At 37.6% G+C, this 20,947-nt stretch overlaps 1 protein-coding gene and 1 long non-coding RNA gene across 2 annotated transcripts in view; one reads left to right on the top strand and one right to left on the bottom strand.

Moving 5' to 3' along the window:
- The window catches only part of MSR1 (macrophage scavenger receptor 1), a 74,366-nt gene that overhangs the window by 47,829 nt on the left and 5,590 nt on the right, over nucleotides 1-20,947 (top strand). The window contains exon 9 of the mRNA XM_014847816.3: nucleotides 16,379-16,567. Coding sequence (XP_014703302.2) covers nucleotides 16,379-16,567 — 189 coding nt within the window. The remainder of the gene's footprint in view (nucleotides 1-16,378; nucleotides 16,568-20,947) is intronic.
- LOC123281442 (uncharacterized) lies at nucleotides 16,744-18,904 on the bottom strand. Its single transcript, XR_011498785.1, has 3 exons — nucleotides 18,702-18,904; nucleotides 18,539-18,598; nucleotides 16,744-17,062 (listed from the first exon to the last, which is right to left on the bottom strand). It is a non-coding gene; the product is annotated as an uncharacterized lncRNA (long non-coding RNA).

Raw genomic sequence — 20,947 nt, 5'->3', positions numbered from 1 at the left:
TTAATTTAATATGCCAGTCATCTGCCCATGTCATTATATATGGCTCTACCTCCTCTCTCAATGGCTGCACATTATACCATTATATAGCTATACCATAATGTGTCATTCAACCCCCTAGCCGTGAGCACTTGATGATTTTTGTTTTCTTTTGTTTGGCTTTAATAAACAGTGCTACATTCAGCATTCTTATATACGATCTTGTGGGAACAGTTTTTGATAGAGAATTTGCTAAAAGTAGAATCAATAATCCAAAGATGATATGCATTTTACAATTTGATGGATCCTTGCAAATGGCTCCAAAAAGATACTCATGTATTCTGTATGAAAGTGCCTGATTCTCTACATCTTCAATTAATTATGATATATGAAAATTTATATTGAATTACTTTAATATGCATTTTTTTCATATTTTTCAGGCATAATTTAAACGTAATAAAAATAATCATTGATTTCCTCTCTTATATATGTGTCAGGACCAGTATAACTCCCTGATCATATTAGGGCAGGGCCCTTTTAAGATCAGGTGGGTTGGGCAGGAACCCTCTGCTACCATCTCATTAAAAGGCCCTTCACCTCTGGACAAGTCATCAGCACAGCTGACTCCGAGATCCCTTTGTGGCTCCTCCAAACAACCTTGGTTCCTGTACGGTACCCGGCTTCCTCATGGCTTCTCCTGGTCCTTGGTGCTGTTTGGGACTCTGCTCCCATGCTCATACTTCTCCCCTCTCCAGTACCCCACCATCACCACCATGCCCTAGCACCCCTGGTTGAGATGTCTCCCATGTACCAACTGAAAGGCTGCTCCTACCAGTCCACAGAGCCAGACCAGCATCCCTCTGCCACCCATTCATCTAGTATCTTGCTGAACCCAATTTAACCCACTGGGTTCTAGGAGAAATCTCATGGATACTGATTATATGTGGGTTCTTTACATTCAAAAACACTATTCTCAACTAGAGATAGAGATGACATAAAAGAAAATCTATTTGTTCATTCCCTCATTCATTCATGCATTTGGCATATGTTCATTACATACATACATATAGCTCTTTATAAAGCTGGACACAGCAGCTAATAAGATAGCTATTGTCTCTGGCCTTAAAGAGCTGATTGTCCCTGAAAGACATAGTCATGTAAAGAGGCAACTATACAATAAAGCAAAGCTATGCTGGGGGAAGAACAGGACTCTATGGGTCTTTAGAGGAGATCAAGAAATTTAAATTCCTTAGAATATTAAAAAGATAAATTGATTTTGATTTGCTTAGTTTACCTTCTTGTCTTATTATCCAAGTTATAGCATCTTTTTTTCAAGTTTTATAGTGAGGGAAAGTGGAGCTTGGACAGTTCATTCAACACATTTGAACCGAAAAACAAAACTATTTCCTTAAATTACCTGACCATTTAAAGCAAGAATAGTTTGATCATGAAAAAATAATGCTGATAATTTTTTATTCTAAAAAGCTTTTTTGTTTTATGCTTTAGCTATCCAGTATAGATCCTGGAGAAAAAGAAATACTTCAGTAGAACTAGAAATACGTGTAGAAATACGTGTTGGTGAAGAAAAGGCCAAAAATGAGAAAGGAGAAAACATAGGAAAAGGCAGGAGAAAAAAAAGAAATAGGTAAAATATGGGATTCCATGGTATTTTTAAATGTCTGTCTATTAACAGATCACATTTTTACAGCACTGCTTTCCTTCAAAGTTTAGCACAAAGTCCCAGAACTCACAGCATTAAGGTTCTAGTAGAATTCTAAGTCACACTATGTGTATGTGTATCTCACCACTTCCATTCCCTCCCCTGTAAGATGGAGTCTTGACACCTACCTCACAGGGTTCTTGTGAGGATCACATAAGATGTTGAGTGTATGCAGATGCTCTATAAAATCATAAAATGCTTTAAACATGTAAAGTATGGTTCATAGTGGTCTCTCTGAACTGGAACTTCTGTTCCTCACTGGTATAATGCAGGCATTTTAAATCTGTAATCAGGACGGAAAGCAAAATGAAAATGCAAGAAGCCAAATAAATGTCGTGGACAAAAAGAGAGATGCTAGAGAATAAGATGGGATCTTACATTTGATAGAGCAACGCAAGTGTGACCAGATCACAAATCAGCGAGTTTGTCTGAGCCGAGCAGAAGAGCATAAGTTATAAATAAAAGAAGTGACTGAACAGAGGCCACACCAGGGCCGGAAGCTGACAAGAGAGGTCAGAACAAAACGTCAGGCCAATAAAACAAGAGGGCAGGCTCTGAAGGACAAAGCATGAGCCCAAGATGTGGCTGATGAGAAGGCTCCAAGAAGGGTTGACACAAATTAGAGTTGTCAGTGGTCATCTGGGTGTGTGCCTGCATGACACCAAAGTCTCCAGGAAAAGAAGTGAGAAGGAGGGGCGTGAGCCAGTCATCAGAGAGCCCTCAATGTTAGCAAACTGGAGAGTTGACTAACCGGTTAATGCAAACATCTGGAGATTGGTTGGATCTCTCTGTCCGTGGTTTAACTGGATATGACTTCCTACCCTACTCTGCACTGGGGGACAGGTGGGGCCTGGGAGGAATCCTGTTCTCTTGCCAGCCAGCCTTGGTCTACATTGGCTACAGAATGGCCCTGATTCCAGAGACCGTGGGAGACCATTCCAGGAGATTCAGTTCATAAGTTAGCTGATGCTCCAAACTACAAATGGATCCTTAAGTGTGTGAAACACTAGCCTGAACTTTCCAAATTAGGGGAGAAGGGCTTGTCTTCTCTCTTTAGATCAAAATAGATACTGGATGCCCAGTTCAAACGCACAAATTATACCAACTTTAATAAGGTGGAATGAAGAGAAAACAAGTCTGCACTGAGCTCTAACACTGTCACAAAGGTTTGTCTGCAGTTTTCTCACTGACTTGGAAGGGTAAGTGTTTCAGTCAAGCAAATGAAGTCCTTCCACACAATGAAACACCTTGTGTGATGCTCTGTCCTAAAAATCTCAATTACTAATGTGTCATTTGTTAGTATTTTGTGCTTTGCTCATGCCCAATGAGACTATAGCTAGGATGTGAATTTAGAGTATCTTACTTTGAAGCTTGTACGATGTTATGAAATCTCAGTTTGTCTTTCATTAGATTTCTACTGAGGACTCAGCACAATCTTAAAGGAATTGTGGTCTTTCTCAAAGCATTCAATTGACCGGAGTACAGCCTTCTCCTCCAAGCACTCAATAGTTATAATAATGAACAGTTAGTGAGCATTTGCTGTGCACCAGGGCCTTTGGATGCGTTATCTCATCTAATCCTCAGAAGAGCCTTTGAGGCAACTTCTATTATTATTCCCATTTTATAGATTAGAAACTGAAGTTTACTGTTAATAGATAGAAGGGCAGAAACTCAAAGCCAAGTGTGTTGGTCTCCCAAATTCTTCTTTGTAACTATGACTCCATTCAACATTCCCACACTAGCATTACGCATTTTTATATACAAATGCCACAAATATGTAGTATGGAGGGTATGGAGAGAGAAAGAAGGAGGAGAGAGAAAGATTTGCAATGAGCAATTTAGTTTTCAAGAATGGGCCTAATAATTTGAAGACTCTAAGGAGATGAAAATTCTTACAGTATGACTTCCATTAGGTCAAATTCCAAAAAAGCATTCTCAGTCTTTACTTATGTTTCCACCTTCATTTACTGCTGTAGCTACTGCCTCCAGTCTCTCCCCTAAGTGTGTGTCTCAGAAGCATATTCTCCCTGGAATGCTCACAAAGCTTCTATTATCGGTAATGAATGTGACTTACATGCGCCAAGGGAGGGAGCTGTTGCTAGTATTCTAGCTTTGTTTCAGGAACTGGCTCAGTTTTAACATTTTTCAATATAACATGGCTGCTTTGATGTCTCTCTTTTTTTGTTGTGCCTCCTTTTTTAACTCCTTGCTGTACTTCTCCCAGGAGGCCCGGTTATGGTGTAGCAGAGCAGAGTATACTCGAGCAGTGATGGCTCCAGGTAACTTAGACAAATGCTGCTCAGTCTTGACAGTTACGTGGCATTTAAAGCTTTATTTAATTCCACAAACTGTTGCTAAAACACGTAATGTTCCATTAACAAATAGATGTGTTCCTTAATAGTGTGTGTAACTGATATGTCTTGTAAATTGATACACAGATTTGACTCAGTAATGGATCCAGCAGTTAGGGCTCGTCTGGTTTAGTCCCTCTCCCAGTTGACTCTCACAGCCTGACTCTCACTACAGCCAATTAGAAGGGACAACAAAACAATCCACACAGCTTCAGCAAAGCCTTTTGCACCAGGAAAATTTGAAATTCACCCAGTTATGTGCCGGGAGGCAGATGGAGGAGAGAGACCCAACACGCCACTTCTGGTTCCTCCATAGCCTCAGAGGACCACATGGCTTTCCTGCACCTCTTCAGAGAACTGGGTCCTGGCTCCCTATTCCACAGTAAATTTGGTCCTACACTGACCCAAGATCATCTATTTTGTTCCAATTAAAGCATCTTCCAAGAGTACAGGTTGACAACATAGTACTTGCCTCCATCAGCCTGGCTGCTCTGGAAATGCACTCCCCTACAGTTACTTGCTTGCACATGAAGTGTTGGAGGAAGATCTCTTGTTGTGGCTTAACCTACACTCTTGACCTTTGCCCAGGGGCTATAGTTATTCCCGTTTCCTGCTTACCCTGAATTATTACATCCTGCTTGACCCCCTGCAAAGTTAAATAACTGAGTCCCAGCAACCTTTCTGATGCTCATTACAGGAACTATTTAAAGGAATCCCAATGTGAATTCTTCAGCAAAATGAAAAACACCCTTCTTCCTAATGATGTTTTGTGTAATTCTGAATTTTCATTTCTTATAAATGCTGAAAGGTAAATTCTTTCAACTGAATACAAATACAAATATTAGGTTTCTGTGCACAATATTTTCACAAAAACTCTACATGGCTTGCAGCATAATCTATTTGTTCTCTACAAAATGATTATCTGTTCTATTCCAAAACTCTCCTGTTATATTCTCATTTAGTCCTGTTACCTACTGTACTGGGGAACACTATTTCTCCACCAAAACAACGTGTCATGCATTAATCTCAGAGAGTAGCTAAATGAATAATTGTTATTACTGTATTCAGACATCTAGTAGGTCCTTAATAAATACCTTTGTAGGTTTTCTTTTTGCTTTTGTTTCTAAATTCCTGAAGATTCTTTTTTTTTTTAAAGATTGGCACCTGAGCTAACGTCTGTTGCCATCGTTTTTTCCTTCTTCTCCCCAAAGCCCCCCAGGACATAGTTATATATTCTAGTTGCGAGTGCCTGTGGTTGTGTTGTCTTTTGTAGTTTTTTAATAAGAATCTTCCAAGCCTTTGAAGTAGGTGTTTCAGTGACAAAATGATTATTTTGTTAAAGAGAAGTTTGTAATCTGTTCAGATCACAATGTACTGGGTATGGCGGCTTAATTCTTATTTATAAATTAAAGACAAAGCTTATATTTTCAACTTTATACCCACTGGGGTACTCTGTTTCTCATTTCATTTGAAACTAATCAAAAACACAAAACAAAGTGAAAAAAAAGGAAGTATATTAATCTGCTAACGTTGCCAAAACAGAATACTACAGCCAGGATGGCTCAAACAACAGGAATGTATTTTCTCACAGTTCTGGAGACTGACAGTCCAAGATCAAGGTGCCTTTAGGATGCCAGTCCTCTTGGATTAGGGCCTCCCCTCCATGGCCTCATTTAACCTTAATCATCTCCTAAGAGGCCCTATCTCCAAATATGCTCACATTAGGGGGTTAGGACTTCAACATAGGAATTTTGGGAGATACGAGTCGATCCGTAACAGCAAGGTATCAAGAATTGACCTCAGCGTCTGTGAGCAGTCTCATGTTAAATCTTCACAGCACAGGGCTGCCACTGTTCCAGAATGAGGAAGATCTTGCCTCAGTTGTCTTTGCCTGTCTTTCTGTCAGTCTGTTCTTAAAGAGGGCCTAAACTGTAGCATAAATAAGTTTGAGACATTCTTGTGTTTTTATAGTTAAGAAAACAATTTCAATGCTGTTTTTTTGCCAATATTGTGTTTTCACGTTTCAGTGATGTTCTTTTACATTATGGTGTTTCATGAAATAATGAAAATTGCTGGGTAATGAAATTTAAGTAGACAGTAACCAGTGGTGATGAGACAAACAGAATGACCTGGGAAACTACTTCTACTGTTCTTTGTCAAATAATCGCCACCTAGGTATTTGTAAGAACTTTTTAAGTAGAAAATAACAGAAACTTGCTTAGTCAAGAAGCAAAATCTATTGCCTCACATAATTAAGAATTCCAAGATGGGTTTGCTTCAGGTCTGGCAGGATCCAGGACTTCAAACTAAGTCTTTTGGACTCTGTTTTTCTTTCTCTTTACGTATGTTTCATTGTCAAGTAGGCTCTTGCTATGCCGCATTATCTTCAAATCTGACCATGTGTGAGAAAGAATGCCCCCTTCGTTCTGTCAAAAAACTCTTGTCTCTCCTTGGATCCTGAGTTTTCCATTGACTAACTACTATAGTGTCTAGAGAATGGGGCACACTCATTGCCAACAAAATGAGGGAAATACTGAGTGATGGGTTAGTTAGGATTGCCCATTCAGAATCTCAGAATGCAGGGTAAAGGGCCCTGAAAAAGTGGATCAACCTGTGTTGTCCAATAATATTTATTAATATTCTTGCTAACTGCTATTAGGCAACAATGTATTAGGTCAATTCTTCCATAATGTGAAAGGTTTAGAACTCTCTAAAAAATCACACTATGTTCTAATATTGTTCTCGCAATTGTTTTCAAGCTGTGGCGAGCATAGGAATGACTCTAAGGCTTTTATCGCATACAGATGGCTGGACCTGACACATAGAGATTCTGATTTCAAGGGTTTGAGTTGCGGACAGATATATGTGATTTCCGAAAGCTCCCCTTGGGATTCTGAAGCACAAAGTAGTTGAGAAACTCTTCTTTAATCTGTGATACTTTTGTGCCACCATAACCTGTTCCCAATCATGAGGCCAGACATCTGAATTTTTAAGAAATAATAATATTAATAATAACAATAATACGTGTATATAGTGACCCCTCTGTGCTGGGTACTTTGCAAAGCATTTCTTATGTCTCCTTTACCTAATCTTCACAAGTAAATTCATGCTGCTGTTTTTCCCCTGGGGATTTAGACCAGTTAAGTGACCTGTGCAAAAGCACACAGCAGGGTCTATGTGGTGGGTCTGCAGTTTGCATCTTGGTTTATCTAATTTTAAATTCTATCACTTAGGTACAACATTATATTGCATCTTAACCTGACTTTCCCTCTCAAACTTCTTCAAAGTACTTTCGTGAACTAGAGTCATTCTCACTACATTCTTGTGAGATAATTACAAAAGATGCCAGAAAAAATGAACTAATTAAAGCGCAAACAGGCAAAAGAGTATGTCCAAAGTCATAAAGCAAGTCTGTAGCACAGTCCAGCTGGGACTAGAGCCCTGGTCCCCTAACTCCTGGTCTAGAAAAGCATCGGGTTCATGGTACGCATCCTGCTCCTTCTCTGATGAGTGAGCACAGGACCCTCTCTTTTGAAATAAAGCATTTAGTACCCCAATCTAACTAAGAACCCAGATGTTGAGATACATCATATTTTACAGTTCTTTGCTGGTTTTCTTTCCATTATTGCCCGAAGAAAATATGCCCATCTCATGTTTTTTTCTTGTTTCTAAGAGTATCTACTTTGATTACACCAAGATAGTCAAGATTTAACCTAAGCAAATGGAAGCAATGTTTCCTGGAGGAGGAAAACAGCTTCTCTGTTAGATTTTTGAGGCATCAAGTGATCTATCTCAAATGCCTCCAGGCACAGCTGTTGGACACAAATTATGGCCTCTCTTGTTGAGTGCAGACGTAATGAAGACCGCTCGCACTGTTGTCTTCTACCAGTTCCCATAAGTCAATCTGATAACAGCTTGCAGAGTTCTGAACAGTTATGAGCATGAACACAATATAGCACACAATGCCAAGGAGAATGTATATTGACTTTCAGTTTACCTCCCAACTCAATTCAAGGTGCAAACACTCAGTTATTTCAGAAAATTATTTTCTCTTCATGAAAAGTCAGAGAACCTGTACTGAATTGCCAGCCCTGCCAATATCTGGACAGATTAAACTTTAGTGGGCCAAATTTGGGACATTTTTCTCCAAGATCCACAGCTCAAATCTCCTACAGTCTATGATTTCACAGTTTCCTAGGATATTCGGAATAAAATATAATCAATAATTCTATCACTACCATTTGTATAGTAATTTACCATTTAAAATACATTTTTTTACTTATTGTCATACTTGAAACCTCAATCCTAAGAGGTAGGTGTTATTACATTTATTTTATAAATGGGCAAATGAAGGGTCAAACAGATTAGATTACTTATCACTGATAAGTAATAAAGAGCTTATAAAGAGGGACATGAGGACTTTATTAGGTCTGAGGCCGACATTTTTAGAAAGCAGAAAGAATGATAATGTAATTTATGCTATTTTATGAAGTGAGTTTCCTAAACTAGTTTGCTTAATATCTTAATGGACAACTTGATTATTTTTATGCCCTAGGGTTTTAAGTGAACAGCAACATTTTAAATACCCTACAAATAGGTAAATAAAATTCACCTTTATAAACTTTTTAAAGTTCTCCTACATAACTCTAGAAACTGACTCACTTAGAAATGAAATATTAAATAATAACAAGATTGCTCTAAAATCGTAACAAAATCCCAATATATGAACATGATCCCTTGAAGAAGACAATATGCTCTTTGAAATGCAGACATTTTTATTTGATTGGAAATTTGAAAATCCAATGGTAAAAACAGCATTGTAGCTCATGATACTGTGAAGAGAACTTATACTATAACCATGCTCTGCTTTTCTTGTCTCAGTCGACTTTTCAGTTTTGTTTTTTTTTTTCCCCAGATAAATGGATACTTAATCATCACATCCCTGTGAGGATTTGTACATCTAGGGAAATATTCTTTTTAAATGCCAAGTTCTTGTTTCATCTTAATATTTGCCATTTCTTTTAGCAAGAATTTTAAAGTCCTATTTCATGATTTGATTCAAAAACTGACAAATTAAATGTAGGAAATTAAAAGCCTTCTATTTTTTAATTTTCACACATTGAAGTAATTTACTCTTACTCAGAATTAAGTGAGATCTACTCAGCATCATCTGAGTTTAGCACAGTTTATTCTGGAGCAACACATTTGCAATGTTTAGTTATTCAGCAGTTGAACTATGGATGTTCAGTATAATCGTGCTTGACTTTGCTAACTGGTTAATTTCCATTGTAACCAAAATATCTACTGCTTGGCTATTCTGCAGTTCTCACATCTTGGAGGTCTGTTTGTTCTTTACTCATTTTTTTTTTTAACTTTTTTTTTGGTGAGGAAGATTGGACCTGAGCTAACATCTGTTGCCAATCTTCCTCTTTTTGCTTGAGGAAGATTGTCTCTGAGCTAACGTCTGCCCCAATTCCCTTTATTTTGTATGTGGGATGCTGCCACAGCATGGCTTGATGAGCCATGCTAGATCTGCAAGATCCAAACCTGTGAACCCCAGGCCACCAAAGTGGAGTATGTGAACTGAACCACTACAGCACTGGGCCATCCCCAGTCAGTTTGTTCTTTAATATTGAATTAAAATTGTTTGAGCACCAGCCTCACATTCTAAGGCAATTCCAGTGTCTCCTATATAAAATAGTTTGAGGAAAATACAGAAAAATTATGTTCCTCCATGTCTCTTCATCCACATCCCTGCCACCTCTTTGATAGTGGGTTTAACAGTGTTTCTTACAATTCATGTCCATCTGAAACCTCAAATGTGACCTTATTTGGAAGCAGGGTCTTTGCAGGTGCAATTAAATGAAGATGAAGTCATATTGGATTCAGGTGCGCCCCAAATTTAATGACTGGCGTCCTTCTAAGAAGAGCAGGACACACAGAGGCACAGCAAGGAAGACCATGTGAAGATGAAGGCAGAGATTGGAGTGCCACAGTTACAACCCAAGGAACTCCACGAATTGCCAGGAGTCACTAGAAGCTGGGAAAAGGCAAGGAAGGATTTCTTCCCACGGGCTTCGAAGGGAGCCTGGCCCTGCTGGTGTATTGATTTCAAACTTCTGGCCTCCAGAACTGTGAGAAAATAAATCTCTGTGGTTTTTCAGTCACACATTTGTGATCATCTGTTACAGTAGCCCTAGGCATCCTCGGCAGCTCCTTTCTCTCCACATCACTCATTCCAGCTGTGAGCGCCGCATCTCTCCCTTCCCTTGGCGAAGTACCCTAGTTCCACCTGGGGATCTAAGAGAATTTTACTAAAGATTTACGCAAAACAGGAAAATGTAAGCAGAAGAGTCTACAACTGAAAGTTGACCCATCGACTTCACTGTGTTGAAATTCCCAGCTGGCTTAGAAACCAGATTTTCCTCACTGGCCGTTCTCCTCAATCTCTCTGCTGCCATCAAAATACTTTTGTACACTCCTTCTCCACTGAAATTCTGTCTCTCTGGTTTCTCTGCTTTCTCTGCTTTACCTTGTCTCGGGATTTCCAAAATCCTTGTCTCCTTTGACTCCCAGAGTAAGAGTCAAAATCTGTTACATTTTTTTCCTGTAGATTTTAACACATTTCTCCAAACATCTGATATCCAATTATGCCTTTCATAGCTAAACACCTCATTAAGCTGATTATCTTAAATAAAAAAATCAATTCCCTTTCTAGAGGAATTTTGCCATATTGCAAGGACTTCCAGGTCAACCTGAAACCAGATTTTTTTTTTAATTTCTTTGTTACATTTGGGACTCAAATATAATAATTACCACTGTGATAAATTTAACCTTAAATCTTAGTTCAAAAAAAGAAACATGACAAGGAGGTGAACAATATGATAATTAAAATGAAAGGACTACACTCCTCAAAAATCTTTTTACTTTTTTGGTGAGGGAGATTGGCCCTGAGCTAACATCTGTAGCCTATCTTTCTCTTTTTGCTTGAGGAAGATTGGCACTGAGCCAACATCTGTGCCACTCTTAATCTATTTTGTACGTGGGATGCTGGCACAGCATGTCTTGATGAGCAGTGTGTGGGTCCGTGCCCAGGATCCAAACCCGTGAACCCTGGGCCACCTAAGCAGAGCACACAAACTTAACCACTACACCACCAGGCCGCCCCCTCAAAAGTCGTTTTGGACCTCAGTTCTTTATTTTTACTTGTGTAGCAGTGAGGGACCCATGCAAAGAAGCTCCCAGAGTTCGCATCCTTCTTGACTTGTCTGCTCAAATCAGAATATTGTCTAATATAGGTTAGTAAATTGATATTATCCTTTTTCTAACTTTTAAGGAAAGACTTGTATATGAAGCACTTTTGTAATTAATTAGGGCTCATGTATGGCTCCCTCAATGTCACTGTGAAAGTATTTTCTTCTTTAAATAGAATATATTTCAAACATAAAGAAAAGAAGGAAGAACATTTATAAATAGCTAATAAGTAGTCTGTACTCATCACCTGGATTTTGGAGATGTTGACGTCTTACCATAGTGACTATAGGTATTTGTTTTTTAAGAAATGTAATGTTAACTAATACAGTTGAAGCCCCATTTATGCCTGCCTCCCTCACTTTTCCAGGGTAAACTTTCATCATGGAGTTTATATGCTTCTCTCCATTTACATTTTTATACATTTACTACATGCGTATGTGTGCATAAATAATAGGTGGTATTGTTTTTTGTGTTGTTTTGTATAAATGGCATTATACTACATCTCCCATCTGATCTTGTTCTTTCCCTTCAATTTTATGAATTTCAGCTTTTTTTGAGTCATAGACCCTTTAGAACAGTAATGACATTGGTGAATATCCAGCCACCACTTATTTTAATTAAATTATTCTTAGTTTTTAAAATAACACAATTACAGAAAATAAGGGAAAGATTATATATTCAGTTTCTGTCCCATGTACAGAATTACTGTCAATACGCTTGGATACTTCCTTTCAGTCTTTTTATATATCAAATTTTTTTGCATAATTGAAATAAAATTTTAATCTTAATATAGTCACTTAATATTATTTTATCATCTTTTTTTCCATTTTCTACATGATCTTTGGCAGTTATGTTTAATGCCTCTAAAACTATCACTCTAATATATAGATATATACTATAATTAATTTAGTTATTCTTCTATTCTGAGCTAACATATTTTTCTTTTACTTCCTCCTTTAAAAATAAGCCTTCAAGAACAAAAGAAATATAATCACTGAATTTAACTTTTGCTATATTTGGAGTTATGTCCTCAGATTAGATTACAAAACCTGTTCTAAATTATTTGCTCCATTTTTTGTTTTTCTTTTGGTGTCTTATGGCCATAAAAATATGAATGAGCTATTTGTGTCATAATTGTTTTACATATTGTTTTTATTTTATATACAGACTTAAATATATAGAGAAATTATCAGTACAATACTCTTCCCTCCAGACCTAGGAAGTAATAAGACTGCATTTAGAAAGTTAAACTGCAATGAATCGGAGCAGAGAGATGTCAAATCACCTAAGCTGATTGAATGTATTAACATATATAAAGAAAAATGTGTTAACCAAGGAGCATTGGCCAGTCCCAGAGGCAAAATTTCACTGCTATGTCTCCCTGTAAATTAATAAATTAATTGAACGAGTAATTCACTGATTGTGATTTGACTTCCTGTGCAGATTGCCCACGGAGAGAAAATGGCCTTGTCAAGCAGATATAAAATATTCCAGTTTTTGAGGCAATTACATTTATCGTTGTAAATTGAATTGACATTTAGTCCCAAGATTCTGTTGAACATTAGTCTGCCTCTAAGAGATAAATTCTCTAAACCTACAAAATTTCGTTCTGGAATACAAGGCTCCTGATTAGGCCCCTCCCACCTGTCCCTCCCACCTTTTGGGGGAGGGGGGGAGCTCTCAGGAGACAACCAAGTAGTTTTTTCCCATAATAGGATTCATGTTTACCTTGTTTAAATCAATCTTTCCTTTACAATTTCTCTCATTGCTTCCACACATAGAAATTATATTCTCTCTACAGACTTGTGAAACACTAAATTCTCTTTCTTCTATTGTTTGATATATTAAGCATTTACCAATTTAATCCAGTCAGGTAACGCATTTCACATATCAAGAAGAGCTCACTATTTTCATTCATTCATTCAGTCAGTCCTTTGTAACATAACTCTTCATCAAGTGACTACGAAGTGTCAATAGTTGATTTATAATTGAATATATTTAGGTGACAGATAGGCATAGGCATGCCCAAACTTATTTGGCCCTAAGGGGCCGGCCTGGTGGTGCAGTGGTTAAGTTCGCACCTTTGGCTTCTTGGCGGCCCGGGGTTCACCGGTTTGGATCCCGGGTGCAAACATGGCACCGATTGGCATGCCATGCTGTGGCAGACCTCCCACATATAAAGTAGAGGAAGATGGGCATGGATGTTAGGTCAGGGCTAATCTTCCTCAAAAAAAAAAGGGGGAATTCAAATAGAGGGACTTACTCCCCCTCAAAATCCCACAAGCATGGGAGATTTGAAAGAAACCTGCAGCCATTCTTTTTGGAATAAATGAGGCCAAAGGATTGTATAAAACTATCAGCATCAGCTGGGAATTCATTAAAAGCACAAATTCTTGGGTCCCACTCAAGACCTACTGAACCAGAAGCCCTGGGTGTGGGATTAACAATCTATGATTTCAGTGCAGACTGATATGGATCGAGTTGTGTCCCTCCTTCCCAAATTCACGTGTTGAAGCCCTAAACACCAGTGTGATGGTATTGGGAGGTAGGCTCTTTGGGAGGTAAAGTTTGGATGAGGTCCTGAGGGTGAGGTCCCTCATAATGGGAGTGGTACTCTTATTAGAAGAGACGACTGGAGAGCGTGTTCTCCTTCTCTCCACAAGCATACACAGAGGAAAGGCCATGTGAGCACACAGGGAGATGGCAGCTATCTACCAGCCAAGAAGCTGGCCTCAGAAGACACAAGACACCAAATCTGCCAGCACGTTGGTGTTGGACTGCCCCGCCTCCAGGACTGTGAGAAATAAACGCCTGTTGTTTAAGCCACCCAGTCTATGATATTTTGTTGTAGCAGACCAAGCTGACTAAGGACACACTAAAGTTTGAGAACCTCTGCTCCAGGACAGCCAAGCCTCTTTAATGATATTTGGGAGGGTAAAAGGTAAAGAAGGCACAGTGAGAAGACTTTCCTACACTTACTGGTGCAATGAGACAATCGAGCTCATATAACCAAATGTTTGAATATGGTGTCTGTTTTGTCATAGCATCGTGATAAATATATTATGCTTGGATACATGTGACTTCTGTAAAAATAAACATTTGGGAGTGACACTAGTTAATACTACATGACTCTAATTTTTAAGACTCTACACAATCCATTCCTTGATTATTCTTTCCTATTTTCTTAGGTAATTACCGTGAATGACTGGGTCACCCAGCTATTTTACTTTGTAAATGAAAGTTTGAATACTGTAATAGCAAATTATTTTCCCTTTTAGAATGTTGTTAACTCATGTTTATCAAGTAAGGGATGGTTCATGCACTTGGGCATGATTACATTAATTCAGTATCTAACGCTGAAGTATGTTTTGAAAGAATCGAGAAATAATTATAATTGTAATACTATATAATAACATGTTAGCTTTTCATGTTCCTAAGTGGCTCAGTCAGTTTTGTTATAGAAAATGGTTGGTTTTCTTTACATGTTATTGGATTACTGTTTCAACAAAATTTACTCCAATTAGAAAAAAAAGGTTACTAAATATTTCTTCAATTAACTGAGCTCTGAAACCCCATTTCGTAAAACTCCAGTTTCACATTAGAGATATTTTTGTTGTGGTAATTATATCTTGCTTTTTTATAATATAGTGTATCTCAAACTTATATTGGAAAAGATATATTTAAATAAAACTGTATTCATTGGCTTTATGATTATTGGAGAATATTGTTGTTTTTATTTAGCACTAACTAAATTTTGAAAAACATTTTCTGTCTCTGCCTTTCATTCTCTTCTTTAGTCAAATGATTTTTAAGCAAATACTTATTAGAATAGCACAAGCTCTTTAAAGAAATATTGATATTCCAAGTGAATTGTTTTTGTAATGTTAATTACGCACTTCATTTATCTGTCCCTAGGTTCAAAATGTTTATGTTGGTTTTTAAAAATAGGAAAGACACATTTAATATTGATGTAAATCTCTGAGCATGATCAAGACTATACAAAAGTTTATCCTTTATATGGCAATTTTGATTACTTAGACAAGGCAGAACAAAATTACTTTTATAATTAAAAACATTGTATATTTCTCCACAAAGTTTACTGCTTTAGTCATTTCTCAAAATGCACAAAAATTATCTGATTTTTATCTCATTATTGGGACAAAATGCAGGGGTCTTATAACCAGGAAGATCTGCGCTATTTCTAAAAGAATGTTGTTACTATAGTTATCTTGTTTCTCTCGGTAAAAGATAGGATGTTTGGTCACCTATTTTTGTGTATATGATATAAAATGTCCTCGACCTCTTACATCATTGAAAGTCACTGGGTTGTGTTAGTGTGTCAAGAAAATAATGAATCATTTTGGTATAAACTTTTCTAGCTAGTGTGAAAAGTCTATATAACATTGACAAACCTATAGCTGTTGAATAGTAGTTATTGGAACACAGTCCTTAAAGCACTCTCGTATATGTAACTTCGTTGTTAGTGCGGTAGAGTCCACTCCAACTACTAGTGACCCTGTGAACAGCAGAGCGAAAACCTACCCAGTCTTTTTGCACCATCCTCTCATCTTTTCAGAATTTGGTGGCCAGGTCCTTCTTCCTACTCTATCTTAGTCTGGAAGCCCCACTGAAACCTGTCCACCATAGGTGACCCTGCTGTTTTTTAAAATACCAATGACAAAGCCTTCAGCATCACAGTGACACATAGCAATCACAGTACGACAAGTGAAAAACGAGGAGTGTGGTTCCCTGACCAGAAATGAACCCAGGCCATGGTGGCGAGACCACCAAATCTTAACCACTACACCACCAGGGCTGCATATGTCACTTATATAAATGTTAAATTAGAGAGAATAGATTTTACGCTTCAGCTTTGACTAATGCAATGTTTGCCATTAAACTCTTTACCAATAGGTGGTGCTAGAAAGTTTAATATTTATTCTAATAGTTCAACTTGCTGAAAAAACGTGCTAAAGTACTTTTTAAAAAAGTGTTATAAACTATATGTATATATAATATACACATATGTAACTATATACGTGTATATATAATTAATCCCTGGTTGTTTTTGTTACAGCTCCATCTAAGACGGTTCGACTGGTTGGTGGGAGCGGCCCTCACGAGGGCAGAGTGGAGGTTTTTCATAACGGCCAGTGGGGTACAGTTTGTGACGATCGCTGGGAACTGCGTGTCGGACAGGTCATCTGCAGGAGTTTGGGATACCAAAATGTTCAAAATGTGCACAAGGGAGCTTATTTTGGACAAGGTAATTTAAGAAAAATGTTGTTTCTTAAAAAATGAAATGTAGGCTTCTCCAATATGTAGAATCAGGTAGAGACAGGAAGATACAGGATAAGAGGAAAAGTTCCATGTACGATTTTTTTAATGGCCTTTCCTAGAAAGTAGAAATGAAAAGAAAGAGACATTGAAAACAAATGATATATGCTCTCAGACAACCTTTAATGTTTACATTTCTAGTAGACTCAATTGGTTAGTTGAATACTAACAGAGAGGAAAATAGAGTGATCGGTAAAGCAGAGCAAGAGAAATAGGGACAAGAGCATTATAGAGACAAGGCATGACATCCTGCGAAACTCAGTTTACATATCTGGGTCTTGTGGGGATCTGAGCAATTCCGCGTGTTTGCTCATATTCTGTCTTCTATAGAACTGGAGAGGAGGAAGCCAGCTTCTGCATTTCCCTCCTAGTCGTGTCCCACAGGAATGAGGTATATCCTTAATCCATGATGGTGCACCTGTTTCTGAAAGGACAGTGAAGGGTCATGAAAGAGAAGGAAGCAATTGCACAGAATCTCTATACCCACAATTTATGACTTCTCCTCCTTTAAGGAACATGAGAAAATAAGGGAAGATGAAAGGTTACTTCCCCTCTATTTGAGGTTGATAAAACTTTGAATAATTCTTTGGCTGCATGTGCATTTGTGTATTTTCACTTGGATGACCCAGTCACCTGTTCCATGAATGTATTAAAAGAGCTGGGAAGAAAATTTGCAGGAGACAAAATATTTGAATGTATACCCATGACAGTTTTACTGTCCCGTTGTTTTTTTCTAAATTGCCACCTTATAACAGGTTTTATGTATTATTAAACATATACAAGGGTTTCAATTCTGAATGACAAAGGGACTTTTTTAAAAGTAGCCATACATACATAAACTAGAATTTAAAAGTCAATATTTCCCATTTACTTATCCTACTATCCAAATCTGATAAATAAATAATCGGCTTCTCTGAAGTTGATGTGGACCAAAAAGAAAGATTTGACATTCTTGATTTCATAAGTGTTATTCTGGATAGATACGGGCACAAAGAAATTGTATGCAAAATTATAAAGATAAGATTATCTGTTAATGCTGCTATTTTATCTCTATAAAAATATGATAAAATAGGGAGGTGTATCAAATCATCATATCAAAAGACCAGAACAAGATAAGATAGATTTCTTAAATTCATAAAAGATATTAAGTGATATTATGCTACAATTTATTGAGTAACAATTATGTTCCAGGCATTGTGCTAAACACCTGAATACTATTAATAATGGGTCACAATTATATCCTTTATTCTTTTACCTAAAAGCATTCACTGTATCAGATTTAAGGAGGGGCCCAGGCTCTAAAGGCTTCAGAGGCAAGAAAGATAATTTAATTTCATAAAAGGGCTAGACAAGACAAGAAAATGGTGATGTTGTGAGTTCAGCCCCTGGCCACCAGTTTTTAATTTGTGCCTTAGAAGTTTGAAAAGAAGAAACAAGGAAATGGAAAATACCCATGATTTGCCAAAACCAAATAAATCTTTGGAATTTCCAAACGTTCCATCTCTGCTACACTTTCAGCACTTTTTCCCCAGGTTGAAAAGTGCGAGCCTAAAATCATTCTTGCACCTGTAAAATTTACCCCCTAAAGTGAAATGTTCTAAACATCAATAAGTTGGATTTTTTTTTTCCCATAGAAAGGGAAAAGAAAAAGATCCCCAGCTCTTAGCCCCTAGAGAATCAGTCAATCATTTAGCAAAACTAAGCTGCCAATCTGAGTTTTCACGGTGTAGTATGGGGAGAGAATCCATTTCTATGATAACTAAGATCCGTACCATGAAAGACCGTTTATTTAAATACATAATTGTATAAAACATTTCAGATGACTGTTAGCATATATGAAAAACAGGCAGCTCTAGTTCTAATGGAAGATACACAGTCGTCATCCATGTGGCTTACTCACCTGAAATTCTTGTTTCAGAAATAGCAGCATGTGGATGCTTTGGATTCCCAGGACGTGCCTCTGTTGATGAAATGAAATATAGTTTGTCAATTGTTCAGATAATTTAATTCACATGGGCTAGCTGAATAGTTCAATTCAAAAAGAGAAAAACATCCTAAAATACCTTTCATCAAGATGAGTTATTTTATAGCTTAGTTATCCAAAGAGTTGACAACTCTGCATTTAGCTTTGTATCTTTAAGAAACAAGCCCGGTAGTACAGTTTACTAATCTCTTATATCTTGAAGGAAATCTTTAATCTATTACAAAGAGAAAGCCAAATTCAGAGCAACAGCAGTAGTATCTGTACCTTAATTCAGGGGAAACTAGGAAGGTTTTGGCACAATCCAATTTGTGGTAGGAAAGCGAACGAGATGTTGTACCAAAGGTTTATTTCTTCTCTGAACATGAGGCTTTGCCATGGACTTCAAAGCTGTTTTTCCCTTGAAGTTCCAAGCATAGATGGGAAACACGTAGTTGGCGACTATTGTCCTAAGATTGCATTAACTTTAAAGTCTCGCCTCACAAGTAAAATATTCTTTTCCCCACAGCTTTTATTCATTCCTGCTTATATCTCGAGGGATTTCTGGCTGAAAGCACTGGTCAGAAAGGAAGGAAATAAGTATTCTGAAATACTGGCAAGAAAATGTTTTCTATTTAAATAAGTAATGAAACAATAGAGTTTAGTCTCATGTGAAATTATTTGGCCCTGTGGAGACAATTTCTCTCAAGTTTTCTTCAGATAACTGACTGCTTCTCTAAGATGTCCATTTTTGGTGAGGCTGTGTATTTATGGTAGTTGGTGATTCTAAACATTATACTAGAGCTTTATTATAATAACACAAGGTGTGTCTGAATTTTGTTTTTCCTTCCACATTTTTAAGTGCCTACTGAAGTGACTTGGGAAGACTAGGAATTTTATAACTAAGGAGACAAGAGTTGAAACCTCAGCTCTGATACTTATGTCTCAGAGTTTCAATTTCCTTTCCAACAAAATGAGAATAATAATACCAACCCAGCAGATTTATTTGGAACCTTAAATGAGCTGACGTATAGGAAGTGCCCACTTCGAAGCTTGACTCACAGCATTGCTCACTGGTGGCAGAGCTCACAGTTAGCAACACCACCAACTGCATGACTACAAGTTTATTTGCCATCCTCTTTGAAAGGTAAAACAGTCAGATCAGTATTATCTTGTGTAGCGACATCAGTGATGTTCTAAGGGTTGTAAAGTTGAATGTGATTTTCTGTTGCACAGAGGGGTGACTGAAGAAGTATGCTATGTAGGAGCTTTATCTCCTCACTCCACTCAAGACAGACCCGGCTCTTGTTTCAGCTCTCTGCGTAGAGTTCAGTCCCAAACAAGTGAAGAATGATTATGAGAATTTTAAACTAATAAAGCACGATGAGCTGGGAGAAATAATAGAACTGAGGTTATTTGTTCTGAAGAAAAAGAATCTGAGAAATGAATTCCATGATCTGCTTCACCGTACATTGTATTTTAAGAAACAGGCTTACGTTGTAAGCTGATTTTGGATTAGACATGGCAAGCAACCCTTTTATGTAAAGCTGTTTAAATTCTTCCTTATTTTTCCACTCCTTCCCCTTAAATTTACAGTTTTACTCGGGAGGAAAAGAAAAAACAATTTTGAATGCAGAATAGAGACAGGAAAGGAAACAGAAATATGATTCGAGGGGTAGAGAAGAGTAAGAGATACATCAGAGTTTTAATTATTTGTCATTCTCTTAAGAAAGTAAGAAGAATCAGATTAATACTATATTGTACATTATTACCAAAATTGAAACGAAGAAAAAGGTTTGAAGAGGATAAACCCTTTATATGAGTCCCCCATTAAAGAAAGCATACAATTTCTGGACACAGTTTCCCCCTCCCTTTTTTAAATTCTGATTTTAAAATAGCAAACCTGGCTTACCAGAGATAATCCTTGTTAGCTTTAAGAACAATGAGCTTTGCAGCTGCAAGCAAAATGATTTATAGGAATAAAGCTTAAAGCACGCTCCTTTAAATAGGTTCTTTCATTTGGGCATGCCTTTTGCATCAAGTGGAATGTTTTTTCTTTTTCCTAGGGCGACAGAAAGCGTAAATTAAGGAAGCACTGAGAGGCTCTGGTGCTTGTCATTGCATGGGGCAGGGAAGGGGGAGTGAGTCACTTCTCCCCGTGAGCATGCTGTCCTATTTCTTGTCCCCATGGTCTCCCTGTAGCAAACTTGGATGAGCTTTACCACACAATGGTGGGTCTCCGGGAATTTGTTTCAGGCATGTCTGGGCCTATTTGCTGATGCACGAAGTAAGAGCAAGACCCCGAGCAGCCATCTCGTCTTCCGAGTTCACAAGAGTCTGTGTGCTGAA

Source organism: Equus asinus, chromosome 27, assembly GCF_041296235.1.
Source record: "Equus asinus isolate D_3611 breed Donkey chromosome 27, EquAss-T2T_v2, whole genome shotgun sequence".
NCBI lineage: Eukaryota > Metazoa > Chordata > Mammalia > Perissodactyla > Equidae > Equus > Equus asinus.
This window is presented reverse-complemented; position numbering and strand designations above follow the sequence as displayed.